Consider the following 22,090-nt stretch of genomic DNA (forward strand, 5'->3'; position numbering starts at 1 on the left):
GTACAGACTTTGCTCCCATTTGCAGATGATCCTGTTTCCCACGGTCGTTAAATGAGAGGTTACCGCTTACATGGGGGAAAAACAGCAGTGTGATGAATTACAAGGCAGTGTAATTTATGCAGAAGCAGCGTGGGGGAAATTGCGGCCCACTCTTGTTCCGCATCAATTATGCATGTACCTCCTTGAAAATAGCTACAGAGGGTGTTGGGATTTTTTTGGCTAATGAATCATGCCCTAAATTTCTACAGTACATACATTGACTCAAACGTCTCCCTTTGGCCCCACCTTTATTTTTAGCTCATCTGTACGCTTGTGCTGAACACGCAGCTCCGGATGTTCCCTTGCTTCTCTCACGGCTGTCCTGCTCACCACAGACCCCATTTTGGCAAGGGGTTCATAGACTCATAGAATGGCCTGGGTTGCAATGGACCAAAGTGCTCATCCAGTTCCAACCCCCTGCTGTGTGCAGGTCACCAACCAGCAGCCCAGGCTGCCCAGAGCCACATCCAGCCTGGCCTTGAATGCCTGCAGGGATGGGGCATCCACAGCCTCCTTGGGCAACCTGTTCCAGTGCCTCACCACCCTCTGGCTGAAAAACTTCCTCCTCATATCCAACCTAAACCTCCCCTGTCTCAGTTTAAAACCATCCCCCTTTGTCCTATCACTACCCACCCTCACAAACAGCCGTTCCCCCTCCTGTTTATCCGCTCCCTTCAAGTACTGAAGGCCACAGTGAGGTCTCCCCAGAGCCTTCTCTTCTCCAAGCTAAACAAGCCCAGTTCCCTCAGCCCTAATAACACAGCCTGTCCCCCGTCTGCCATAGTGAGTAAAATTGAAGTTTGCTGCCCCCGCACATCCCCATTTTGCTAAATGAAGAGAAACCACTTGTGGGAATGGCACCAGAAGCAATTTGGATTACAGCAGGAAAATGAAATATGAATGGCCTGCGGGGGACGGCGTATGACAGCAGTTGACTGTTTGCATTTCCTCATGTTGCAGTGAGAAGGAGCTTTTGTACAGCCTGCCCTGCTAGGTAGCACCGTGCTGATGAGGCCTTCTGTTGCTAATTGGTGTGCTAAAAATAGTGCTGGGTGTTACAGCTCAGCCTTTAAGGGCTCCTCGTGGATGGATAATGCACCACTGCAGGCAGTGAGCAATCCCCTTTTGGGGCAGTTTGCTCCAAGGGGCAGCAGCATCACATTTAGCAATACACAATGTAAACTACTTAACCTCTCTCTTGTCAGGACGTGTCTTCAGAGCTCAGATGATTGCTGGACTTTATTTCTGGGTTCTTTCCATTTTTTGGCATCCATCCCCAACGTGGGTAATAGAAGATGGCACATCCAGCAGCGCCTGCAGCAAGGTCACTCAGCGTCTCTCCGATGGCCACTCGATGCTCTTTTGTTGTTGTCTGGGTTTATTTTGGTTCTGCTCAGGCCCCAAAGGCTGCGTTTCCCTCGTTAGGCACTGCAATGTGCTCTGACTGCTCTGCCAGCCTTTTCCACTCCCCCGTCTCTCCCCCAGTGCTGCTTTATTTTGGAATTTGTTGGGGCGCGCGCTGCTTTGTGCCCTTGGAAGCTGTGTCTCCCCGAGGCCTGATGTTCATATTAAGCAGTCTCATGGAAGCTCAGGGCTATCGATTAAGCATTTTGTAACCTCTTTAATACAGACTATTGATTTTTGGCAGAGCAGTCCTTTTATTAAAATATCATACAAATATCAGTCTGGTGTATTCAGAAGAGAACCGTATCAACTCGTTTTCATATGTTGCCCAGTGAATCACAGAATTGCCAGGGTTGGAAGGGACCTCAAGGATCATGAATCCCAACCCCCCTGCCACACGGAGGGCCACCAACCTCCACATTTCACAGCAGCCCAGGCTGCCCAGGGCCCCATCCAACCTGGCCTTGAACACCTCCAGGGATGGATGGGCATCCACAGCCTCTCTGGGCAGCTGTTCCAGCACCTCACCATCTCAAAGCCATCTCAAGTCTGATTTACTTCCACTGCAGCTATTATTTAAATTATTTTGCTCTTTCTCTTCACTTTTTCCACAATTGTGTTTTATATTATGTTTCCCAGGATGTTTTTTGGAGACCGTCCCAGGTTAAACGATGACACGTTGCTACCTTACTCTTGGTCCTATGGCAGTTCTGGTGGTTGCCCAAGGAGGCTGTGGATGCCCCATCCCTGCAGGCATCCAAGGCCAGGCTGGATGTGGCTCTGGGCAGCCTGGGCTGCTGGTTGGTGACCTGCACACAGCAGGGGGTTGGGACTGGATGAGCACTGTGGTCCATTGCAACCCAGACCGCTGTATGATTCTGTGGTCCTCTGCAGCATTGGCTTAAAAATAAGCAGTCAACCATTACATTTCAAAGAGTTTTCTATTTTAATGAAAGATTTTTGTGAAAATGTTGTCTGCTGACCTAAGAAGTAATAGTAGTAGTTGTTGCATTTCTTTCTTTCTTACTCACAGGGTGACTGGTGCCCTGCTGAGGGCTCAGCTGTGATCAGGCAGGGAGCAGCGTGTTCCTATGAGACCTTCATATGCCCATGGGATTTCCAAACTCCTCTGTGCAGACCTGCCAGGTGTGCAGTCCTGGTATTTTGGAAAGATTAATGTCATTTAATTCCATGGGAATTAAGTATCTGATCCTGGAAAGATAGGGATAGTGTTTTGGATGAGACTTGTAGGCTTCTGAGCTGACCATTCCTGTAGAAAGTCACAAATTATTACCTTTCCTATATTTTAAAACCTTTTTTTCACAGATTTTTTCCTCTGTGCTCCAGGCAGACCCTTTGCTCTTTTGATAGGGATGTGTGGATGGAGCTGCTCAGGGTCACTGTTTGGTCACCACTTAGAAGACAACGGGCTGGGCTTTCCTGCACCACTAAGAAGCTCCTCTAGAATAACTAAAAGGTGTTTTGTCACTTATTAAACACACGATTCTCAGTTCTTCATTCTCTTACTTAAGGTCATGCAAAAATGCTTTTCCAGCGGCTCAGCACTGAGCTGCGCCGCTCGGAGCTGGAAGCGTTGCAGTTCCTGGAGGCGCCGCAGGGTGGCGCTGTTCCCCCGAGCGCCGCCGCGCTCCGCAGCGCAGCGTTTGCGTGGAGCGCAATCGCATCTCGCGCGTTCGGAAGCAAAATGCGTGCTATCGGACCGCAAATGTGCGTGTAATTTATCATTGAACCTCTGGATACGGAGCTTGTGAACGCAAAGAGTGCAGATGCAGAAGTTGTTTTGCTCTTGGCACTGCGATGTGCTGATGTGCCCGGGTACACAGCCGTCTGCTGGGCAAGGCAGGGCGGGTCTGCGAGGTACCATGTCTGGATCTGGAGTTCCATAAGTTTAAAGCAGATTTGTAAAACGATCAACTCTTGGCTAAATTAAATTATTAACAAGAAAAAAACTGGAAGAGGAAACCAGATTTGCTGCTGGAAATGAGGCTGCTTCTGCTGTTCTGGCAATGCAGAGTGGTGAGAAATGAAACGAGAGAGCAAACAAAACACAAAGGCAGTCCTGGAAGTGTAACTTTAACAGCAGGCACTGCGCCCAGCTGGCCGTGTGCTGCACCAGGAGGTCTTTAGTTGGAGAAAGGATGTTGTTCACAGCATGCTGTGCTCATAGAATGATTCATAGAATGGCCTGGGTTGCAAAGGACCACGATGCTCATCCAGTTCCAACCCCCTGCTATGTGCAGGTTGCCAACCAGCAGCCCAGGCTGCCCAGAGCCACATCCAGCCTGGCCTTGAATGCCTGCAGGGATGGGGCATCCACAGCCTCCTTGGGCAGATGTTTGGCTCACACTCAGATGTTTGGCTGTGTGCTCCAGGTCAGGGCTGTTGTTTTGGTTTGTATGTTGTGTCCTAATTTTTGTTGTTTTTATTGTTTTTAACCCAAGCTGGCTGGGCCCTGGGCAGTGCACGTGGAAGATGGCAGAGGAGAACATCTCCTGGTGCTGGCTCGTTCATTAGATCCTGTGCTCCATGAAAGCTCCAGCCACTGCGTATTCCTGCAAGCAATAGTAAGATAGTATGGAGCTGTGTGCCCAAAACTGCAGCAATTATGACGACACAAATTCATTCTGGGTTCTGCTGATTACCATGGTAACCCACATCCAAAATAGCAGCATGAGGCCACGCAGCAGAAGGGAAACGGGGTTTTGTCCCTTATTAGCTGATGCACGCTATAAATTTTAGCAGAGGAATCCTTAAAATGGAGGCATGTCCCTTTCTAGTTGCTGTCGTGTCCCAACCCCACGTGTCTGACCTTCTGCTTTGCATGCAGTGTGCTGTGTGTTCATAGTGCTGACTAACAGCACTTGGTGAGGGAGGGCAGTGGCTGCTGCCAGCAGAATTCCCAGGTTAGAGGATGGCCTATTTGGGGGGCATGGTGAAGGCAGAGCTGTTCAGCTGTCCTGCAGCATCCCTGAGGCTGGGATGCTCGGGCTGTGTGATGGGTGGCACAGGAGGATCCCATGCGGGTGTCATGTTGGAGGCTGTAGCTGCACCAGGAGGTGAAGGAGTTGGGCTGAGCACAGCAGAAGCAGGCAGTGCTTTGAAACAGGGGAAGAAATGAATTATTTGAGGTGTAGGAGAATGGGAAGGATGTGATGGCACGAAAAAGGATGAACTGAATGGGTGCATGCTGTGGATTTCTGTTTCTCTGTGATCAGTGAAGTGGAACAGGAGCATTTTGTGTCTTTCACATCCTCCAGTTGCTTCACTTGGCAGCAGTACGGAGGGAGGCTCTGTGAGCTGGGCGCTGGGTGCCCAGAAAACATTCTGCGAGGTTGAAATGTAGTTATGAGAATGCAATCCACAAAGCCTTTAATAATTTCCTTTTGCACCATGCCTCCAGCACTCGATACCTGAAGTTGAAGCTCAGTGTGTGTTTGCTCTGTTTGCTCTGCCTGGAACACAGGTGTGGAGGCTGCTTTGTTTTTACTGTAGAACCTGGCTGAAACCACACAGTGCTCCTCTTGCAAAGAGGCTCTTGAAATACTTGGATTTGCCCCAGCTTTGCTTACTGAATGATAGAGGTGAAGCATACAGCTATTTTCCCATGGTGAATGTAGTCAGTGGTGCCACTTCCTCACTCCATGAGGTCATTCCAGGTGATTCCATGGCTCTGCAATGCCAGAAGCAAGCCAGCAGCTGGGCATCCTGGCAGTGACCACAGCTTCCCACCAAACTCCACAAGGACCAAAGGCCTCATTAGCTCATGTGAAACAAGATGGCACAGCACACGAGATGTCCCTGGTGCCACCAATGCCTGTCATTGCTCATTCAAGAGGCTTATGAGTGCATTGCCTTACAGCAAAGTACCTGTGAGGATAATACTGGCACCCGAGGGCACCCTGAGGCTGTTTGCTATTTGTGGTTGGCAGACCATGCCTATGGCTCTCACTACAATAAAAGCTTTTCTGGAAATGGTTCTTCTCAGTTTCTGAAGATGGATGCATTACTTTGCATTATGGACATGAGCAGGATGGGAGAACCTTCTGGGAGCTGATCGCTGTTAATGCTGCAGGGAAGAGCAAAAATTAGTGTAGGTAGAAGGAATATTTCATTACCCTGTACCACAGATCATTTAAGATAAAGGCATTCCTGTCTGTTTTAGGATCTGCACAGAACTGAAGACATTTGGTATTTAAAGAAAACATTTCCATGAATGTGTCAGAGCCATCACGCTTCACCTATTGAGTCACATTCACAAGTTCAGGGCATCATTCAGCTTGCTGAATTTGTCACCTGTGCCCTTGCCACCTACGTTCCCACCCCGAGCTTCAGGTGGGTTCTTCAAAAGGTGAATGAAAGTGAATAATGCTGACTTTGCTGTGTGAGGAGTTCTGGGCTTTTGGGTTTGGAGGGGAGCACAGGTGTGTGTGTGGGAAGGAACAGGTCTGCTGACAAAAGAAGCTGTTTGATCTTTAATGCTTGCTTCCTGCTGCTATGAAAAACATTCATGAAAGTCTTTTTTCCATGACTAAGTCTGTAAGTTGCAATACTGAGGACACATTCGGTGCCTCACCACAAGAATCAGAGAATGGCCTGGGCTGCAAAGGCCCACAATGTCATCCAGTTCCAACCCCCTGCTGTGTGCAGGTCACCAATCAGCAGCCCAGGCTGCCCAGAGCCACATCCAGCCTGGCCTTGAATGCCTGCAGGGAAGATGCTGCACGTTCTCACCTGCCTGAAAAACTGCTTCCAATTCTGGAGTTGGTACTGCCTGGCTGTATTGCTGTTTCAACATATCCCTGCGGGGAATTTTACTTAAATACTTAATTATGCTGCTTCCTGCAAAGCAATTGCATCTCATTACGTTCAAGAAGTCACAGCAGTGAGAAGAGGCGTGAGTGATGCACCACCAGCCAAGCAGGCAGGATGGGACGGGGATGCAGCCTGCCTGCAGTGGGAGCAGCAGCAAAGCAGGCTGGGGAGCAGCTGGGTATGTGGTACATCACATTAATCATCCTGAAATCCTCCTCCTCTTTGGCCAGCCGCTGTCCCACTCCTGGGCAGGGCAGGGAACCCATTGAAGGGATTTGACAGCTTATAAACGTGGGCAGGAATTAAAACGCTCATCAGCTGCAATGATGCGGTTGGAAGGTGAGTGGTGTGAGGTGTGATTGAGCGGATGGACAGTAAGAGAAAGGGAGGGAAAGCCACCTCACAAAGGGAAGCATAAGGTGTGTGTTATGTTTTCCTTAACAGCATCAGTCTTCTTTAAAGCAGTACTCCATGGAAGTGCCATTTTAATGCTCTGCATCTTGTCTTTTTGTTCAAATGATTAGAAAAACAGGAAGTCTCAGTGGGGTTTTTCCTCATGAGCTGTGCATGTATGAAAGGAACAGGTATCTTCAGTTAGCTTTGCTTGGGGTGCTCTGGGTGTGAGGAGCACTTCCCACAACCCAGAGGATGAAGGGCTCTGAGCTGAGCTCCATGGCAGCTGTGGGCAGCATTTGGCTGCTGAAGATGGTTAACCTTTGCTCCTGGAGAGGGAGGTTGAGGACTTGTCTTTTCCTTGATGTCTTCAAGTTAAAAGCAAATGCTTCCCTGGGAGCTGCTGTTACCCTAGTGGGAGTTATTGTTCTAACACAAAATCACGGGTCTCTGTAAAGGCAGTGGTGCACAGGTGGAATTCTTTGGCCTACAGCTTGACAGTCAAAGCCAGCACAAATAGCACGAGCTCTTGTACCCACCAGAGCCTGAAAGCAGCTCTCAAAGCAGAGGTTTCCCAGGGCTGAGGGTGAGCAAGGTGGGCAATGAGTGGACGCTGCTCAGGTGCTCCATCTGCACAACACGAGGCAGAAAATCTGATTCTGCCATTATTTTCTGCTGAACCAAGAGGTGGCAGCAAGATTCACTGCTAAGACATGTGCTGTGCTACTGTCGTGTAACATTCTGTAGCAGTAATGAGGGTTCGATCCTAATTTTACTTAGTCTGAACTGGAGCCAGATGAGTTTTTCATCTCTTCAGAGGTTCGTGGTTGTAGCATTCAAATAAATGACTGACTGCATTTTTTAAAGAGAAGCTTTATAAGTTTTTTTACTCTATCGTGTATTTTAATATTCAGATTTGGATAAATATTTTCTCCTATCAGTTTTGAGGTTTTTTTTTTAACCATTTAATTCTGTGCTTCCTCATCCAGATGGTAGAGATGGCAGAGCTGCCATTATTTATTATTCTCAACACTTCCAATTAGAATATTCTGATTTCCACTTGTAAATTGGTCAAGCTTAGCTATTCAAGCTGAATTTTTCCCTGCTCACTCCCAAAAGACTTTATTTGGTGAGAAAACTTTGTTATTGTAAAGGTCTGCTTTGGACCATAGCAAATGCTGGGTTCTAAATATTGGCCTTTCTCCATTTATTCTTGCTTTTTGTTTCCTGTCTCTTGGCAGTTTTACATATGAGACGTAACTTTCCTCTCAGCAATCTATTTAGGGATTTCCTTTCTTATTTTTAAAGTAGTCTCTGTAAGGATCTTGTCAAAGGCTGGAATCAACTAATCATCCTGGTCTTTTTTTAAGCTTGCCTGTAGGGTTTGAGAGATTAGGGATGATGCGTATCTAACAACTGCACAAAAGAGGCAGGGGGGAAAAGAGTAGTGTTGGTATAAATGTTCAGAGCATCAGAAATGATGTGATCTGATCAAGCTTCTGAATGACGCCCAGGCTTTCAGACTGGCATTTTAACACCATGAGCATTGGTGCTTTGCTCCCAACTCGGGGTGTTAAAGGCTTACAGATGAATTCAGACATCTTTGCCTGGAAGCTGAGGAGCAGATTCTATTCTATTTTAGCAGCTCCTCGTGCATCAGCCCTCCTTACACACAGGGCTTCTCATACCTGCGCCTTGCGTTGCCGCAAGGATTTCTATAGTTACGATTGTTCTCTTTTGTAAGGAAGAGTCAGAGGTATTTTTAGTGCTCCCGACAGGTTTGTACAAGGACCCACACAGCCCTGCTGCCATGCAGAGCACTTGGGGGTGCCACAGGAATTAGAATCATGGAACCAATAAGGTTAGAAAAGCCTTCTAGGATCCCCAACCCATCCCCCCATGCCCACTGCCCACATCCCTCAGTGCCACCTCCCCACAGCTCTGGGACACCCCTGGGATGGTGACCCCTCATTCCACGGGCAGCTGTGCCAATAGCTGAGCTTCTCCTGGAGCAACCTGAGGCCGTTCCCTCTCATCCTATCACTGGTTAAGGGAGAGCTGCAGCTGTTTGTCACCCTGCGTGCAGATGACTCCACATCCTGGGTTCTGTCTGCCTTTCTCTGCTGGTGCTGAGCACATCTGGGCTCAGGTCACACCAAAGTGGGATCTCTGTGCAGATAGACCCTGCCCAAGGGTGTGGGATGGGAGATAGAGGGGCTGTGTGGCTGCTCTGCACCTCTCAAAATGAAGCATGATAGGAATTTGCTTTAGGATTCTTGTACTGGCTTATGTGTTCCAGGAGAGTCCCATGATGATGATAAGCAGCCATCATTTTCAAGGTGCTGGAACAGCTGCCCAGAGAGGCTGTGGATGCCCCGTCCATCCCTGGAGCTGTTCAAGGCCAGGTTGGATGGGGCCCTGGGCAGCCTGGTCTAGCATTAAATGAGCAGGTTGGTGGCCCTGCATGTGGCATTGGGGTTGGAGCTTCATGATCCTTGAGGTCCCTTCCAACCCTGGCCTGTGATCCTGTGATTCTGTGACTTACAGACTTTATGTTCTGCTTTAGGATGGCAAGAGCATCCCAAATTGATCATTTCATCGGGCAGATGAGCAAAGGTCTCTCAGACACTGTAGAGGCAAGAGCTCCTCTTACTTAAATAGGCAGTAAAATCCTTGAATCTTTGCTTTTCTCTATTGGTTCTCAGTGGTCCTGACTAAATATTTAAAGACACGGGGTTGGATAAGTGGCTGCCCGTTCATTGATCTGTTGTTTCTGCATCAGCTTCTCCGTTTGGATGGGTGTCATGGAAATCTGCTGAAACGAACTGAAGCTTCCCACAGTCCCTTGCCATGAAATTCAAATTGCTGTCTTGCAGTATGGTAATGGGATTATAAAGCATAAGGAGATGCAGTAAAATCAACAGGCTAATCGAGCCATCCTTGTCAAATCCCAAGGAGAAGCAGGAAAGTACAGATAAGGTTCTGTCAGTTTGCCTGGCTTTATTTACTTATTTACCCCTTTAACCCCCAGCAGGAACAGCAGAAGTGCTCCTTAGCTCTAGGACTAAAAGCTCTTTGGCTGACTCCTCTTCGTGCACCCTTTGTTCTAGTCTGAGCCACCCGAAATGCAAAATGGGAACTGTAGGTTTACTAATTTCTCTAAATGGGAAATTCTCCAGTGAAGTGATGTTTTTTTTGTGGTTTGTTTTTAGCTGGCAAGGCCGTGTTTGTCCATCTCCAACTGCTCAGCCTGGGCCTTGTTTTCTCTAAAGAGTTATTACAGCATGTTTGTCATTTATGAGAAATACATTTCAGTCACATCTGTGTGAACGTTTACTGAGAGAACTGCAAATATTTGAATGCCCCTGGGAAATCTGCAGTGTCTGGGAGCTTTCTGGGCTGCACATCTGTTGGAGGACGTGAACACCACGTTGTCCTGCAGCCTCCCATAGCAGTGGGGCATTCCTTCTCCAGCCCAGGTGGGAACTGCTGCTCTTTTGGCTGTGTTTCAGAGCTGATGAGGGTTTCCAGAATGCAGGGGTAACTTCAGCTACTTGGATAAAGTAGCACCAGCTTCCCATAAGGTTACTAATTGGCTTTTATTGATAGTTTCCCATAATTTCATCAGTTGCAAGCTAAAGTGGTATTCAGCAATACTCAGCATCAGCACTTGCAGCAGTTAAGGAGATTGATTAACATTCATAAGAAGAAAAGAGGAGCTTAAAATAAGAAACAAAACAAATGCTTAATCCTCTGGCCAGGATGCTTTTTGGCATGGAAGATATAAATGTGCATCTCCTCTGAAAACAATCCCTGTGTCTTCCTTCCAGCAAAGAACCACAGCACAACCCCAGCCACAAGGCACTGGCATTTCGGGTTGGAGCTGTGAAGGTTTTTCGACCCGGTGGATGCTGCTTGCTGCTGATAGATGGGTGTTGCTGGAGGGAGATTGCTGTGCCTGCTCAGAGCCCACAGATCCACAGGTTCTTCAGTGCAATCCTCAGTTCTTGAGGGGGTGACCCACGTTAATGCAGCGTGATGCCATCGGCTGCGTCTTGCAATATTTTGCAGGTCATTTCAGATTTGCCACGCTCATTTCTGCACACCATTGGAAGCCATAAGTAGAGTAGGGCTGTCTCGTGCTATGAAAACCTGAGAGGACATCCCTACCTGCCTCAGGAGGTGGAGATAATCCACTCTTCTTTATCAGACACACTCTGGAAGGCCGCAGCTGTGGCTTGGAATTTCCCACAGCTCAGCTCTTTGCAGAGCCTGCAGCAAAGAGAAACCTCACAACTGGTTAAATATAGAGGATACCTACAAATGTTGTCAGGTTACCTCTCTCATTGCAGGTGCTTTAAACTGAGAGAAAGTGACAATGAAGTCTTCACACTCTCTTTAATTATAGCAGCCTTTATGTAACAGTGTCAGATAAATGTGTTTCAGTCTAGGTGGCACCTCACTTCCTCCAGAAGAACTGTCAAATTAGACCCTACCAGGCTAATTTATTTGCTTGAAATTCAAGGAATTAAAGCATACCATCCAGGTCTCCCTTTGAATTAAACCTTTAAATGCACCAAGACATTCCCCAAACACCACGGTGCTTCTTTCTTTTGGAGCATAAATACATACTTATTTACCTGGTATCTCCAGAACTGTGAAACATCACAGATGTCATCCAGTTCTCACTGCTCATGAGATGTTAGAAAAGGAGGTTAGTGGGATCTCAAGAGGTTGTCTTGTTCATACTTCCACCCCAAGGCAGAAGCTGTTGTTGCTACAACCATGTGCTTATCTAATCTGTATTATAAAACAGAAAAGGAGAGAGGAAAAAAATAGATTGCTGTAGAGGGAGAAGGATGAGGAATTGGGCTATGCTAAGTAGCACAGAAGAGTGAGGAGCTGGCCTCCTTCCAAGCGATGGAAGCAAGTCCTGCCTTAGGTGGATTGCTGGAGAATGCTGACGGTCCTCTTCCCTTATATTAATGAAATATATACTTGGGCTGTTCTGCTGATTTCAGCAAGAACAACATATGGGGAGAGGAATTTTTTTTCATCAGGACCCAAAATTCAGGCACTGAAAGGTCAAACCCAATGCTTTGGATGAAATATACTGATAAATACTGGAGGTTTTGTGTGCTGAAAGATGCTAGAAGGAGTGGGTTCATTCTCTGCACTTAGTATCTCATTAGTCCAAAGTAAAGCTACGAGGCCAGCATTGCAACCTTACTGTTGGAGTAGAAGAGCCTTTAGAGAGCTTCAGTCCATCCTCATGGAGGCAACGTTTGGGTTTGTTGCACTGGGATGAATCTTCTTGTCCATCCTCAGCTCTGCAGCAGGGTGAGGGCACATCCTGCAGCGCCAGGCACGCTGCCTTAGCAGCACAGCCCACAGTGAAAGTGAAACCTGTGAAAGTACAAAAGGGAGAGAAGTTGCTGACTTACATTCTGGCTCTGCATGCTGCAGTGCTGAGGTACTTACTTGGTTTTGTAATCCAGTTACTGTGCATTTATTCAAATAGCAAATAATTCATTGCCACATCTCCTCAAAGTGCAAGTGCTGCCATTGTGTTGTGTAATCATTTGATTGGGCTTTGCACACTATTTCCAGTGGTTCTGTACAAAATTCATGCTCTGGGAAAAGCACTGTTCCCACCTTTGGATAGCTTAGAAATGACTGGGTAATTAATATTTGAGGCTATATGGATGTGTGTCGCACAAAGGATTTGTCCTTTTTTCTTTGTGCTTCCAGAAGGGTCAGTTCCAATCAGAAAAAAAGGGAATGTGGATAATCCCAAATGGCATCAGAGGACTTGGGGGGAACCCCAGCTTTGAGAGGTTTGTGGGATGCTCAGCTATTCTGACTTCCCTTCCTCTCCATTGCCTGCTAATGTTGGTTCAAAGTACCGGGAGCAGCTTAGCACTGAGCCTGTCCTACCTGCATGCTTCCAATGAAGCCTGTAATAATTCCTTAGAAGGAGGAGTCTTTCAATTAACCAATAGCAGCACGTGGCCCTTAGGTGATTCCAAATGATACCTTCACTGTTGAGCTGTATGGACTCGTTACACGTTCTCAGCAGACACACTAGCTGGGTCCTATGGAAACCAGATTGCTTTGTGATCGTCTGTCTGCATCTTGTTCCAAGTCGGTGCCCATGGGGACATGCAGAGCTGTGGCCTGAGATCAAAGGATGATGGATGCTCTCTGCATGCAATACTGCAGTAAATCCACAGGAAACCTAATTCACAGCAGTCCTGCTGAGATCACCAGAGGACAGCAGTCCTTGCTGGGGAATAGCCCACATGTTAATAGAAATTGCAATGCACCATGATTACACCCCATGGAAATGGAGACCAGGCTGCTTGAAAATACTTATTTACCACTCTCTGAAGATTAATACTGGAACAAAATTGGAAGATACAAGCAAGATGTATAATGCAGCAGCTGACACCACTGATCAAGGCCAGGCTGGATGTGGCTCTGGGCAGCCAGGGCTGCTGGTTGATGACCCTGCACATAGCAGGGGGTTGGAACTGGATGATCATTGTGCTCCTTTTCAACCCAGGCCATTCTGTGATTCTGTGATATGATTAAAAACATTTAATTCAGCTCATTTGCCCATTGCATGGTGTCACCAGGTGTGCCCCACGTGTGCACGCAGCCCATGGCTGCTGGTTGCCCATCACTGCAGTGCTAGCCAGATGCAGAGGAGAGCTGACAGCTACCAGAGATTTTCTGTGTGGCCTGAGGCAGTGACATTCCCTGCCTGGTATTATCAGAGTGCTGCATTCTCTCCCAGAAACAGGCCGGGGAGGATTTTCATCTCACAAAGCCTTCAGTTAATGCGTGCCCCTCTTTGGTTCCTGCAGTGGATTGTTTGTTTGGGAAGCTGCCTAGAAAGGTTGAGCTTGCAGCTGGTTTTCCCTTTCGCCTGCACCAAGCTATGCTGTAAGTTAAACCCAAGAGAGGGGACTGTCTTGATTTGCAGTTCCTGCGTATCACAGGTGTTTGCAGCCTGTGTCTATCGAGATGATGCTCGTGGTGAAGTACCAGCTGACTTTTCCAGGGTTGTGCTCTCCAAACCAGCCCTTGCTCCACGATCCCATGGATTGAGATGGGAGGTTTGGGCGCTGAGGCCGATGTCCCTTCTGTTTACATCTTGCAAAATGCAATCCCTATTTAATGAGCCGCGTGGTTTTTTATAGCGTCTTTTAGGAGCCTTTCAAGTTGAGTCATTAAATATATATTTTTAATAACCTCTGTATCTTGAAAGGACAGTGTGAAATGTAAGTACTGGAAATCAAGCAGCAATTCCCCTGACTTCTGAGTTAAATTATTTCATTACAAATTTATGTGAAGTTGAGACACGTTTTTTTTTTTTTCTCCTTGTGATTTTCAGATCTGCCTTTTATTTTGAGCTGACAAATGATTCTGATGTTGCACTTAGAAATTCCTTCCCATTTTAAATTTTAATAGTCTCCCACTGCTGAGGTATTTATTTCTTTAAAGATGGAACATCACAGATCTTCAAGGTGGGGAGGAGGGATCGGGTGCTTAGCTCAGGCCCTAAGCATCCATCTATTAACTCCTGTAAAGGGAGTTCAGAGAGAACTTTAAAGGCAGTCTCAGAAACTGAAATCCTCCTCCATCTGCTTAAGGGGGTGCCCCAAAACCTGCGGGCTGTGCTCTCCAGCCCTGACCCATCTACAGGGGGACAGCCCTGAGCAGCAGTGGGGCAGGACAGGCTGTGGGGCAGCCATGGCCAGGGAAGGAGCCGGGTACATCAGCTGTAAGATGTGTGTAAGATGTGCTTTTTGTCCTCACAACAACTGCTCCACTTGACAGAAGTGCTGCCTCTGTTTGAAATGAACCTCTGAAGAGCATCTCTATTAATTAACAGGTGCTTTGTCTGCTGGTTTAGCATTGGCAGAGAGCTTTCTGCGTGGCCTAGAGATGAAGTTACTCCTTGGAAGAATTCATGATCTGAGGGCTCAGCCCTGGAAAATACTTCAGGAGAGTTAAGCTTTACCAGTGAGATTCTCCCATGGTCAGCAGGTCCCATTCCGCTTGCAGGCACACAGTGTCTGCAAAGCACGGGGCAGCATGGACAGAAGCAAGGAGTGCACTGATAGCACAGGGAGGTTGGAGATGGGGAGTAAGATTTGTTGTAATGCTGGGGAGTTTTTGAGGAGATTAGCAACTGATATGGGAAGAATAATGCCTTTGGCTTTGCTGAGGTGTCTGTCAGACTCTTCCCAAGGCATCAGCAGTCACTTTGCAGAATGAAGTTCACAGAATCACAGAATCACAGAATTGCCAGGGTTGGAAGGGACCTCAAGGATCATGAATCTCCAACCCCCCTGCGACATGCAGGGCCACCAACCATCCCACCTAATGCTAGACCAGACTGCCCAGGGCCCCATCCAATCTGGCTTTGAACACCTCCAGGGACGGGGCATCCACAACCTCCCTGGGCAGCTGTTCCAGCACCTCACCACTCTCTCCGTAAAGAATTTCCCCCTGACATCCAACCTAAATCTCCCTTCCCTCAGCTTAAAACCATTTCCCCTTGTCCTGCTGTCACTCACCCTTTCAAAGAGTTGATTCCCCTCCTCTTTGTAGGCTCCCTGTAGGTACTGAAAGGCTGCAATGAGGTCACCCCGCAGCCTTCTTTTCTCCAGGCTGAACAAGCCCAGCTCCCTCAGTCTGTCCTCATAGGGGAGGTGCTCCAGTCCCCTGATCATCTTCGTGGCCCTCCTCTGGACCCTCTCCAACAGCTCCCTGTCTTTCTTGTACTGGGGGCTCCACACTTGGACGTAGTATTCCAGATGGGGCCTCACAAGAGCAGAGTAGAGGGGAACAATCACCTCTCTGTCCCTGCTGGCCACCCCTCTTCTGATGGAGCCCAGGATCCCATTTGCCTTCCGAGCCGCAAGGGCACACTGCTGGCTCATGTTAAGTTTTTCGTCTACCAAGACCCCCAGGTCCTTCTCCACAGGGCTGCTCTCAAGGACCGCTCCTTCCAGTCTGTAGGGATGCTTGGGATTCCTCCGGCCCAAGTGCAAAACTCTGCACTTTGCAGTGTTGAACCTCATCAGGTTCACCCGGGCCCACCTTTCTAGCCTCTCGAGGTCCCTCTGAATGGCATCCCTTCCTTCAGCCGTGTCGACCACACCACTCAGCTTGGTGTCGTCAGCAAACTTGCTGAGGGTGCACTCAATTCCGTCATCAATGTCATTGATAAAGATGTTAAAGAGCACCAGTCCCAGGACAGATCCCTGGGGGACGCCGCTCGTTACCAGCCTCCACCTGGACATAGAGCCATTGATGATCACCCTCTGTCTGCGGCCTTTCAACCAGTTTCTTATCCATCGAGTGGTCCACCCATCAAATCCACATCCCTCCAGTTTGGAGATAAGGATGTGGTGGGGGACCGTGTCAAAGGCCTTGCTCAAGTCCAGGTAAATGACATCAGTCGCCTTTCCCTTGTCCACCGATGCCGTCACTCCATCATAAAAGGCCACCAGATTGGTCAAGCATGACCTTCCTCTGGTGAAGCCGTGCTGGCTGTCACGGATCACACGCCCTTTCCTCATGAATTAAGGAGGAGTTAATCCTTTGCAAGGTGAAACAAATGGAAAAGATGGGAAGTGTTGATGAACGCAGGGGCGTTTGATCGGGTCGTACGAAAGATGAGATTTGGAACGCTTTTAATAACATTAGGAAGTAAACGGTAAACTATTCCAGAAGTATTCAGAAATACACATAGAGAAAATAAGTATTTCTCTGTACTTTCTGTCCAGTTTTTGGCTCACACAGTGAGCTCATGTATTACGCTTTGCCCACCACGAGGCTGGGGAAGGAGAAGCAGTGCGTGGTTGAGATGGAAGCTGAGAGACATGGATTGCTCACCTCGCTGACACGCTGAGGGATGGTGTGTGCAGCTGATACCCACAGACACAGGCGGCTCTTGGACAGGAGAGGCAGAACTAGAAAGGTCCAGGGTAGAGCTCAGGTTGGATTGGTTTTCCCAAGTTGGTTTTAAATAAGGCCAAAACTTGTGGTTTTTCAGTTCTTGGCACTTGGGGTTCGTTCTGTTTGTTTGTTTGCAGCTCCATCGTAGAACATCAGGAGAAAACTCGTTTTCTAGAGCGGAAGAGAAATTACTCATCAGAAAAGCCTTCACACCATTATTTTTACATTAAAATCTATAATAAGCAGACACCCTCCCAGCGCCCAGCAGAAAACACTGCTATTCTGGGCACACTGAGCTTGGCATGGGCTCTGCTGCTGCTCTGTGGGGTGTGCAGCAGCTCCATAACCAGGCCTGCCACTGCCACTGCTGGGCCAGGGCACGTCCTGCACTGCTGCCAGCACACCAGGAGCAGCAGCTCTGTGCCTCATTGCCCACTGCCCTGCTCAGAAAACTCCACATTTTATTGCTCTTTGCATATCAGGAGGAAGTTTTTCCCCCAGAGGGTGGTGAGGCACTGGAACAGGTTGCCCAAGGAAGCTGTGGATGCCCCATCCCTGCAGGCATTCAAGGCCAGGCTGGATGTGGCTCTGGGCAGCCTGGGCTGCTGGTTGGCGACCTGCACACAGCAGGGGGTTGGGACTGGATGAGCATCATGGGCCTTTGCAGCCCAGGCCATTCTATGATTCTGTGATTCTCTTTCCTCACGCTGTTATCTGCATACAACAGTAGTAGCAGCGGTCCTTGGCACCGTGGTCTCCCCCAGACCTCGCTGGGTGCTGTGCTGGGGGATAATTCACGCCCTCTCTGCCGCGAAGGTTTCCCAAACGCGGTGTTTCTTGAATGAGGCAGGTGGAGCAGAGATGGAGCGGGGCTGCAGGCACTGGAGGCGCAGGTCCCGGTGCCGGCCCCTCTGGCCGCTGTAGAGGCGATGCGGGGGACGGGCGGCTCTCCCGGGGCGCTGCTCGGAGCCGTACGGAGCGCGGTGCCCGCGGAGAGAACGGGGCGCGGAGCAACGGGGGCAGCCGGGGTCGCCTCGGGGGGGACCGCTTCTCCTCAGCACCGAGCCGGCTGAGGAGGCGGGGAGGGAGGAAAGCGCGGATCGCCCCGTTCTCTGCAGCTCTCCCCGCGCCGCCCGTTTCCCGGCGCCGCCGCCGCCCGGTTGCCGAGGCGCCGAGGGACGGCGGCGCTCCGGGGCGCTCCGCACGGCGGAGCGGCGCAGCCAATGGCGGCGCGGCGGCGGCCGCGCTCGACCAATGGCGGCGCGGCGGCCGCACCGCTCAGCCAATGGCGGCGCGGCGGCGCGGGGAGCGGGCCGCGGCGGGAGGCGGGCCGGGGGCTGCGGGGCGGCGCGGCGCCGGCGGGGGCACCTGCGGCGGTGGGCGCGGGAGGCGGCGCCGCGCGGCTGGGGCGTCCGCAGCGCTGAGAGGGCAGGCTCGGGCCCGCGCCGCACAGGCCTCCGCCCGCTCTCGGCCCCTCGCAGCCGCCGGTTCCGCACCCCGAGAGGCGCCCGGCGTCCGCGGAGCTCCATGTACGACAATTTGTACCTGCATGGATTTGAAGACTCGGAGGCGGTGAGTGCCGCGGGGCGCCGTTACGCAACGCGCCGCTGCTCTCCCGCCCGGGGCCGCCCCCCGTTCCCGGCCGGGCGGCGGCGGCGCGGGGCTCCGGGCGCGGGGCGGCCGCGTTACATAAGGCGCGGCGGCCGCATCGCCGAGCGGCGGATCGCGGCACGGAGCGGGGGGTGCGTCAGTGCGGGCGTGCGCGGCGCGCGGGCTCTGCGGAGAGCGGCTCGGTCCGTGCCGGTGCGGGGCTTGCGGCGTGCCGGGCTGCCCGCGTCCCTTCCAGCTGCGCCGCTCCGGGGCCGTTCGGAAGCGGGTTGGGGTGCGCGGCTGTCGCCCTCGCGGCTGGCCGCCGTCGCGCTGCGTTTGCTTCAGAGCCGTGCCGAGCGCCTGCCGGTTCCTTCAGAGCCACGTCTGGGACCCCGCGGGGTGTTTCTGCGCGCAGAAAGCAAAGCGGGCATCCCTGGGAGCTTCTCGCTGCACGTGCCGGTAAAACAGACCTTCCCAAAGCGCAGGTTTGCTCCTGAGAAGACTGAAGCGCGGCAGCCTGGCTGAGGGGTCTCGCTGCTGGGTGGTGCTGGCAGTAGGAGCGCTGCTTCGTCTGCAGAAGTCGGGTTTTACAGGTCTCCAAAGTGCACGGCTCCGGGCGCTCCCGAGGTGCCGGCCCGCGTGGGTCGCTGCCCCGCCTGCTCCTCATCCAGGTAAAGCCGTTTGTGTGAGGGCAGTGGAGCGGAGACGAGCGGCCGCACAGCCGCCCTGCGGGCTGCAGCACCGCTGGGATGGGGCTGTGGGCCTCTGGCTGCCTGCGGCCGCCGGTGGAAAGAAGTGATTGCTGAGGTTTCTTTATGCTCTATTAATTAGCTGGTGGTGATGGTGTTGACGGCTCTTGTAACTTTACAGTCTCTTAGTATTTGAGAACGCTATCGGTAGACTGCTGGAATCGTGGGAATAGGGGAGAATTTCAGCTTTTGTGTAAGAATACGGCAGAGCAAACCCTGAAAACAGCGCATAGCTGTGCAGAAAAGCCAGAGACCACAGTCCTCGGAGGCACACACACAGGCAGGTACCGTTCCCCAGGTGCTGCTTTGCTCTGTGCTCCCACACTGCTTACTTACAGTACTGTACCTTATTGTTTTTGGGGCTTCCGACTCATGAATTGGGAATGCCAGCATGCTGGCAAACAGGTGGAGTGGTGAGGGACTGGAGCACTGCTTGCTAGCCAGAGAGAGCCCTTGTAATGGAATTAATACAGCGAAAACCAGATCAAGGGTAGAGTAGGGCTTCCCTGCGGTTAAGGGAAAATAACTCAGCGTGCAAAGAGGACAGAAGAGCTGTCAGTATTGTCTGGGCTTTGGGGCTGGAAGGTGCAGCTGCTGAACTGAGGGAGAACTCTTTGAAAGGATAGATAACAGCAGGACAAGGGGAAATGGTTTGAATTTGAGGGAGGGAAGATTAGGCTGGATGTCAGGGGGAAGGTCTTTGCTATGAGAGCAGTGAGGTGCTGGAACAGCTGCCCAGAGAGGCTGTGGATGCCCCGTCCATCCCTGGAGGTGTTCAAGGCCAGGATGGATGGGGCCCTGGGCAGCCTGGGCTGCTGTGAAATGTGGAGGTTGGTGGCCCTGCATGTGGGGGGGGTTGGAGCTTCGTGATCCTTGAGGTCCCTTCCAACCCAACCATTCTGTGATTCTGTGAGATGGGAGCTGCTATCCTGGACTTGCTGTACTTTCATCCCCTGAAGCACAGGGAGGTGTGATCGAGTACTTGTGCTACTTGAAATACTTTTAGCACAAAATAAATCATACCAAGATGAGTCACTCTAGTACAGTTAGCGTCTTCCTAAAGTAGGTATCTGCCCTTAGGAAACTCATGCAGCAGTTTCCTATCGTGGTGGCCTCGTGTAAGAAACTCTTAGAGAACATTGCAAGAAATGTGAACTAACACAAGGATGCGGTGAGTTTTGTTGCTTTGCTGGCAGGCTGTATTCATAGTGTTCTCCAAAGTGGGGGCTGTGTTGTAGCTGGGGGGCACATAGGATCCCTTGGCCTTGGAGGGCAGCTGGCTGCGTGCTGGGGCTCTCCCAGACAGCCCTTCTTTCCTATTCAATCCAGGAGGAAAGATGGTGTTTTTCTAAGAGTGAACTGGTATTACGTCAGTGATGGTTTCTTTTTTTTTTTTTTCCAGCTGAAGTTATTATTATGGTGTGTTTGTGTGTATATATGAAACGAATGCAAAAATACGTATTTATTTATATTACATTTAGAGAAAGAAATGGGTTCAGTGTGTGCATGGCTATTACAATCCATTACCAGCTGTGATGATTAATGCCAAGCAGATGATGCACTAGCTAGTGCGAGGCTTTTTGGAGGAGGAAAATTACACTGTTCAAGTTGGAAGAAATGCTGGTGGTTGTATGCAAGAAGCACTTGCCATGCTGAAGAACAGCAGAAAGAGGTGTAAACAACTTGCATAGCTGTGAGTACGCGTGCAATGAACACAAGGTTCAGGCATCATCCTGACAGTTATGGCTTTGTTGCCCTGCCCTGTCTGATTTGGGGGATACTGGGGATTGGTTTTAGTGCTTTGGGTAGTTTTATTTAAACAAGGTCACTGTCTGGGGCTTGAAAACTTATTTGCCTTGTATGAAACAGGCATCTTACGTTCTTGATTATGGGAGAAGAGGGCACTAGAACACTGTTAGCACTGGTGCTTAGGACAGCAATGTCCACTGCATAAGAGAATCATGGTTTTACCCTCCCAGTTGAGAACTAATCCCTGTGATGGTATTTATGGTGAGGAAAGATCCGCATGCTGCTTGCTGTGTTGGCACAGAACCTCCCAGCTGCAGCACGAACTCCATCTTCTTCAGAAACAAACTTTTAACAAAACTTTTCCGTAAGAAACCACGTTTTCTGTAAAATCCTCATTTCCTCTAGGCAGCAGTTGTGGTGGTGGCTGCCAGCTCCACAGCGATGGGCTCAGCCAGTGCTGGCCTGCAGTGCTTGCTGCATGTGTGCATCTCTGCTTAGTAATGCCAGTTCCCCTTTCATGTTGTCATCTTCCATCATTTGGGACTGCACATAATTCTACTCACTCTGAGCTGTCTTCTTGTGCCTTGCTTTAACTGTATGCTTTTTCTCCAGTCCCTAAGCCTTGCATACGATATGTATTATCCTTTTATTTTTTATTTTGTACTCCTCTTAGTCTTTAGTCTGCATCCAGCCTTGTTTTGCTTTCCCTTTGTCTCCTTTCTATCCCTGCAGGCTGCTGCCAGTTGCCAGAGGGGCACTGGGGAAGCAGGGCGTCTCATTTACTGCTTTGTAAGCCAACAATGCACTTGCTTCACTCAAAGGTACTGTGCAAGTTCAAGCTCCATATCACAACAAATTAAATAAACGTTTCAGTGGGATTTGTGCCCAGAAGCATTTCAGATTTTGGAAGTCCTTTGGTGTTAACAAGGCCTGGCCAGCTGTGAGGCATCCCTGGTAGGCAGTCTTCAGAGGCTGCTGTTAAAAGTGCTCTGAGGGACTTGTATACAGAAGCCCATCATGGCAGGGTTGTTTCAGGGAGCTGGGAGACTGCATCTGGCAGTGCAGTGCATGGCGTGGCAGGGTATAGCATCGTGGTCCCTCGTTACGTGTGTGCTAGGTGTGCATTGTGTTCACAGTGCTGATGGCTTTCCATCATTGCATCTTGTTTGGAAGCTGTGCGTGGAGCCATCCTGTTGTATTGTGCACCAGTGGTGCACTTTCCTGCAAGTTGGGGGAGGGAAAGCTGTTGTTTGGTCCAGGAGCCAGAAAAGAGGCTGCTGAGACACAGGGCACTTACATAGCCTTTGTTCCACCATGCAGAAGCTTCTTGTGGCATCCATGTGAAAGCTGCCTGCAGT

General features: G+C 50.1%; 1 protein-coding gene across 6 annotated transcripts in view; it reads left to right on the plus strand.

The window, feature by feature from the left end:
* CACNB4 (calcium voltage-gated channel auxiliary subunit beta 4) overlaps window positions 1–22,090 on the plus strand; it is an 81,934-nt gene that overhangs the window by 10,827 nt on the left and 49,017 nt on the right. Inside the window, exon 1 of one of the 6 annotated variants that reach the window (XM_031590804.2) lies at window positions 18,021–18,216. The exons of the other annotated variants lie outside the window; for them this stretch is intronic. Coding sequence (XP_031446664.2) covers window positions 18,172–18,216 — 45 coding nt within the window. The 5' untranslated portion in view covers window positions 18,021–18,171. Of the gene's footprint in view, window positions 1–18,020; window positions 18,217–22,090 lie in introns of those variants that run through there. 6 annotated transcript variants of the gene reach the window in all.

Source organism: Phasianus colchicus, chromosome 7 (assembly GCF_987193195.1).
Source record: "Phasianus colchicus chromosome 7, bPhaCol1.hap1.1, whole genome shotgun sequence".
Lineage (NCBI taxonomy): Eukaryota > Metazoa > Chordata > Aves > Galliformes > Phasianidae > Phasianus > Phasianus colchicus.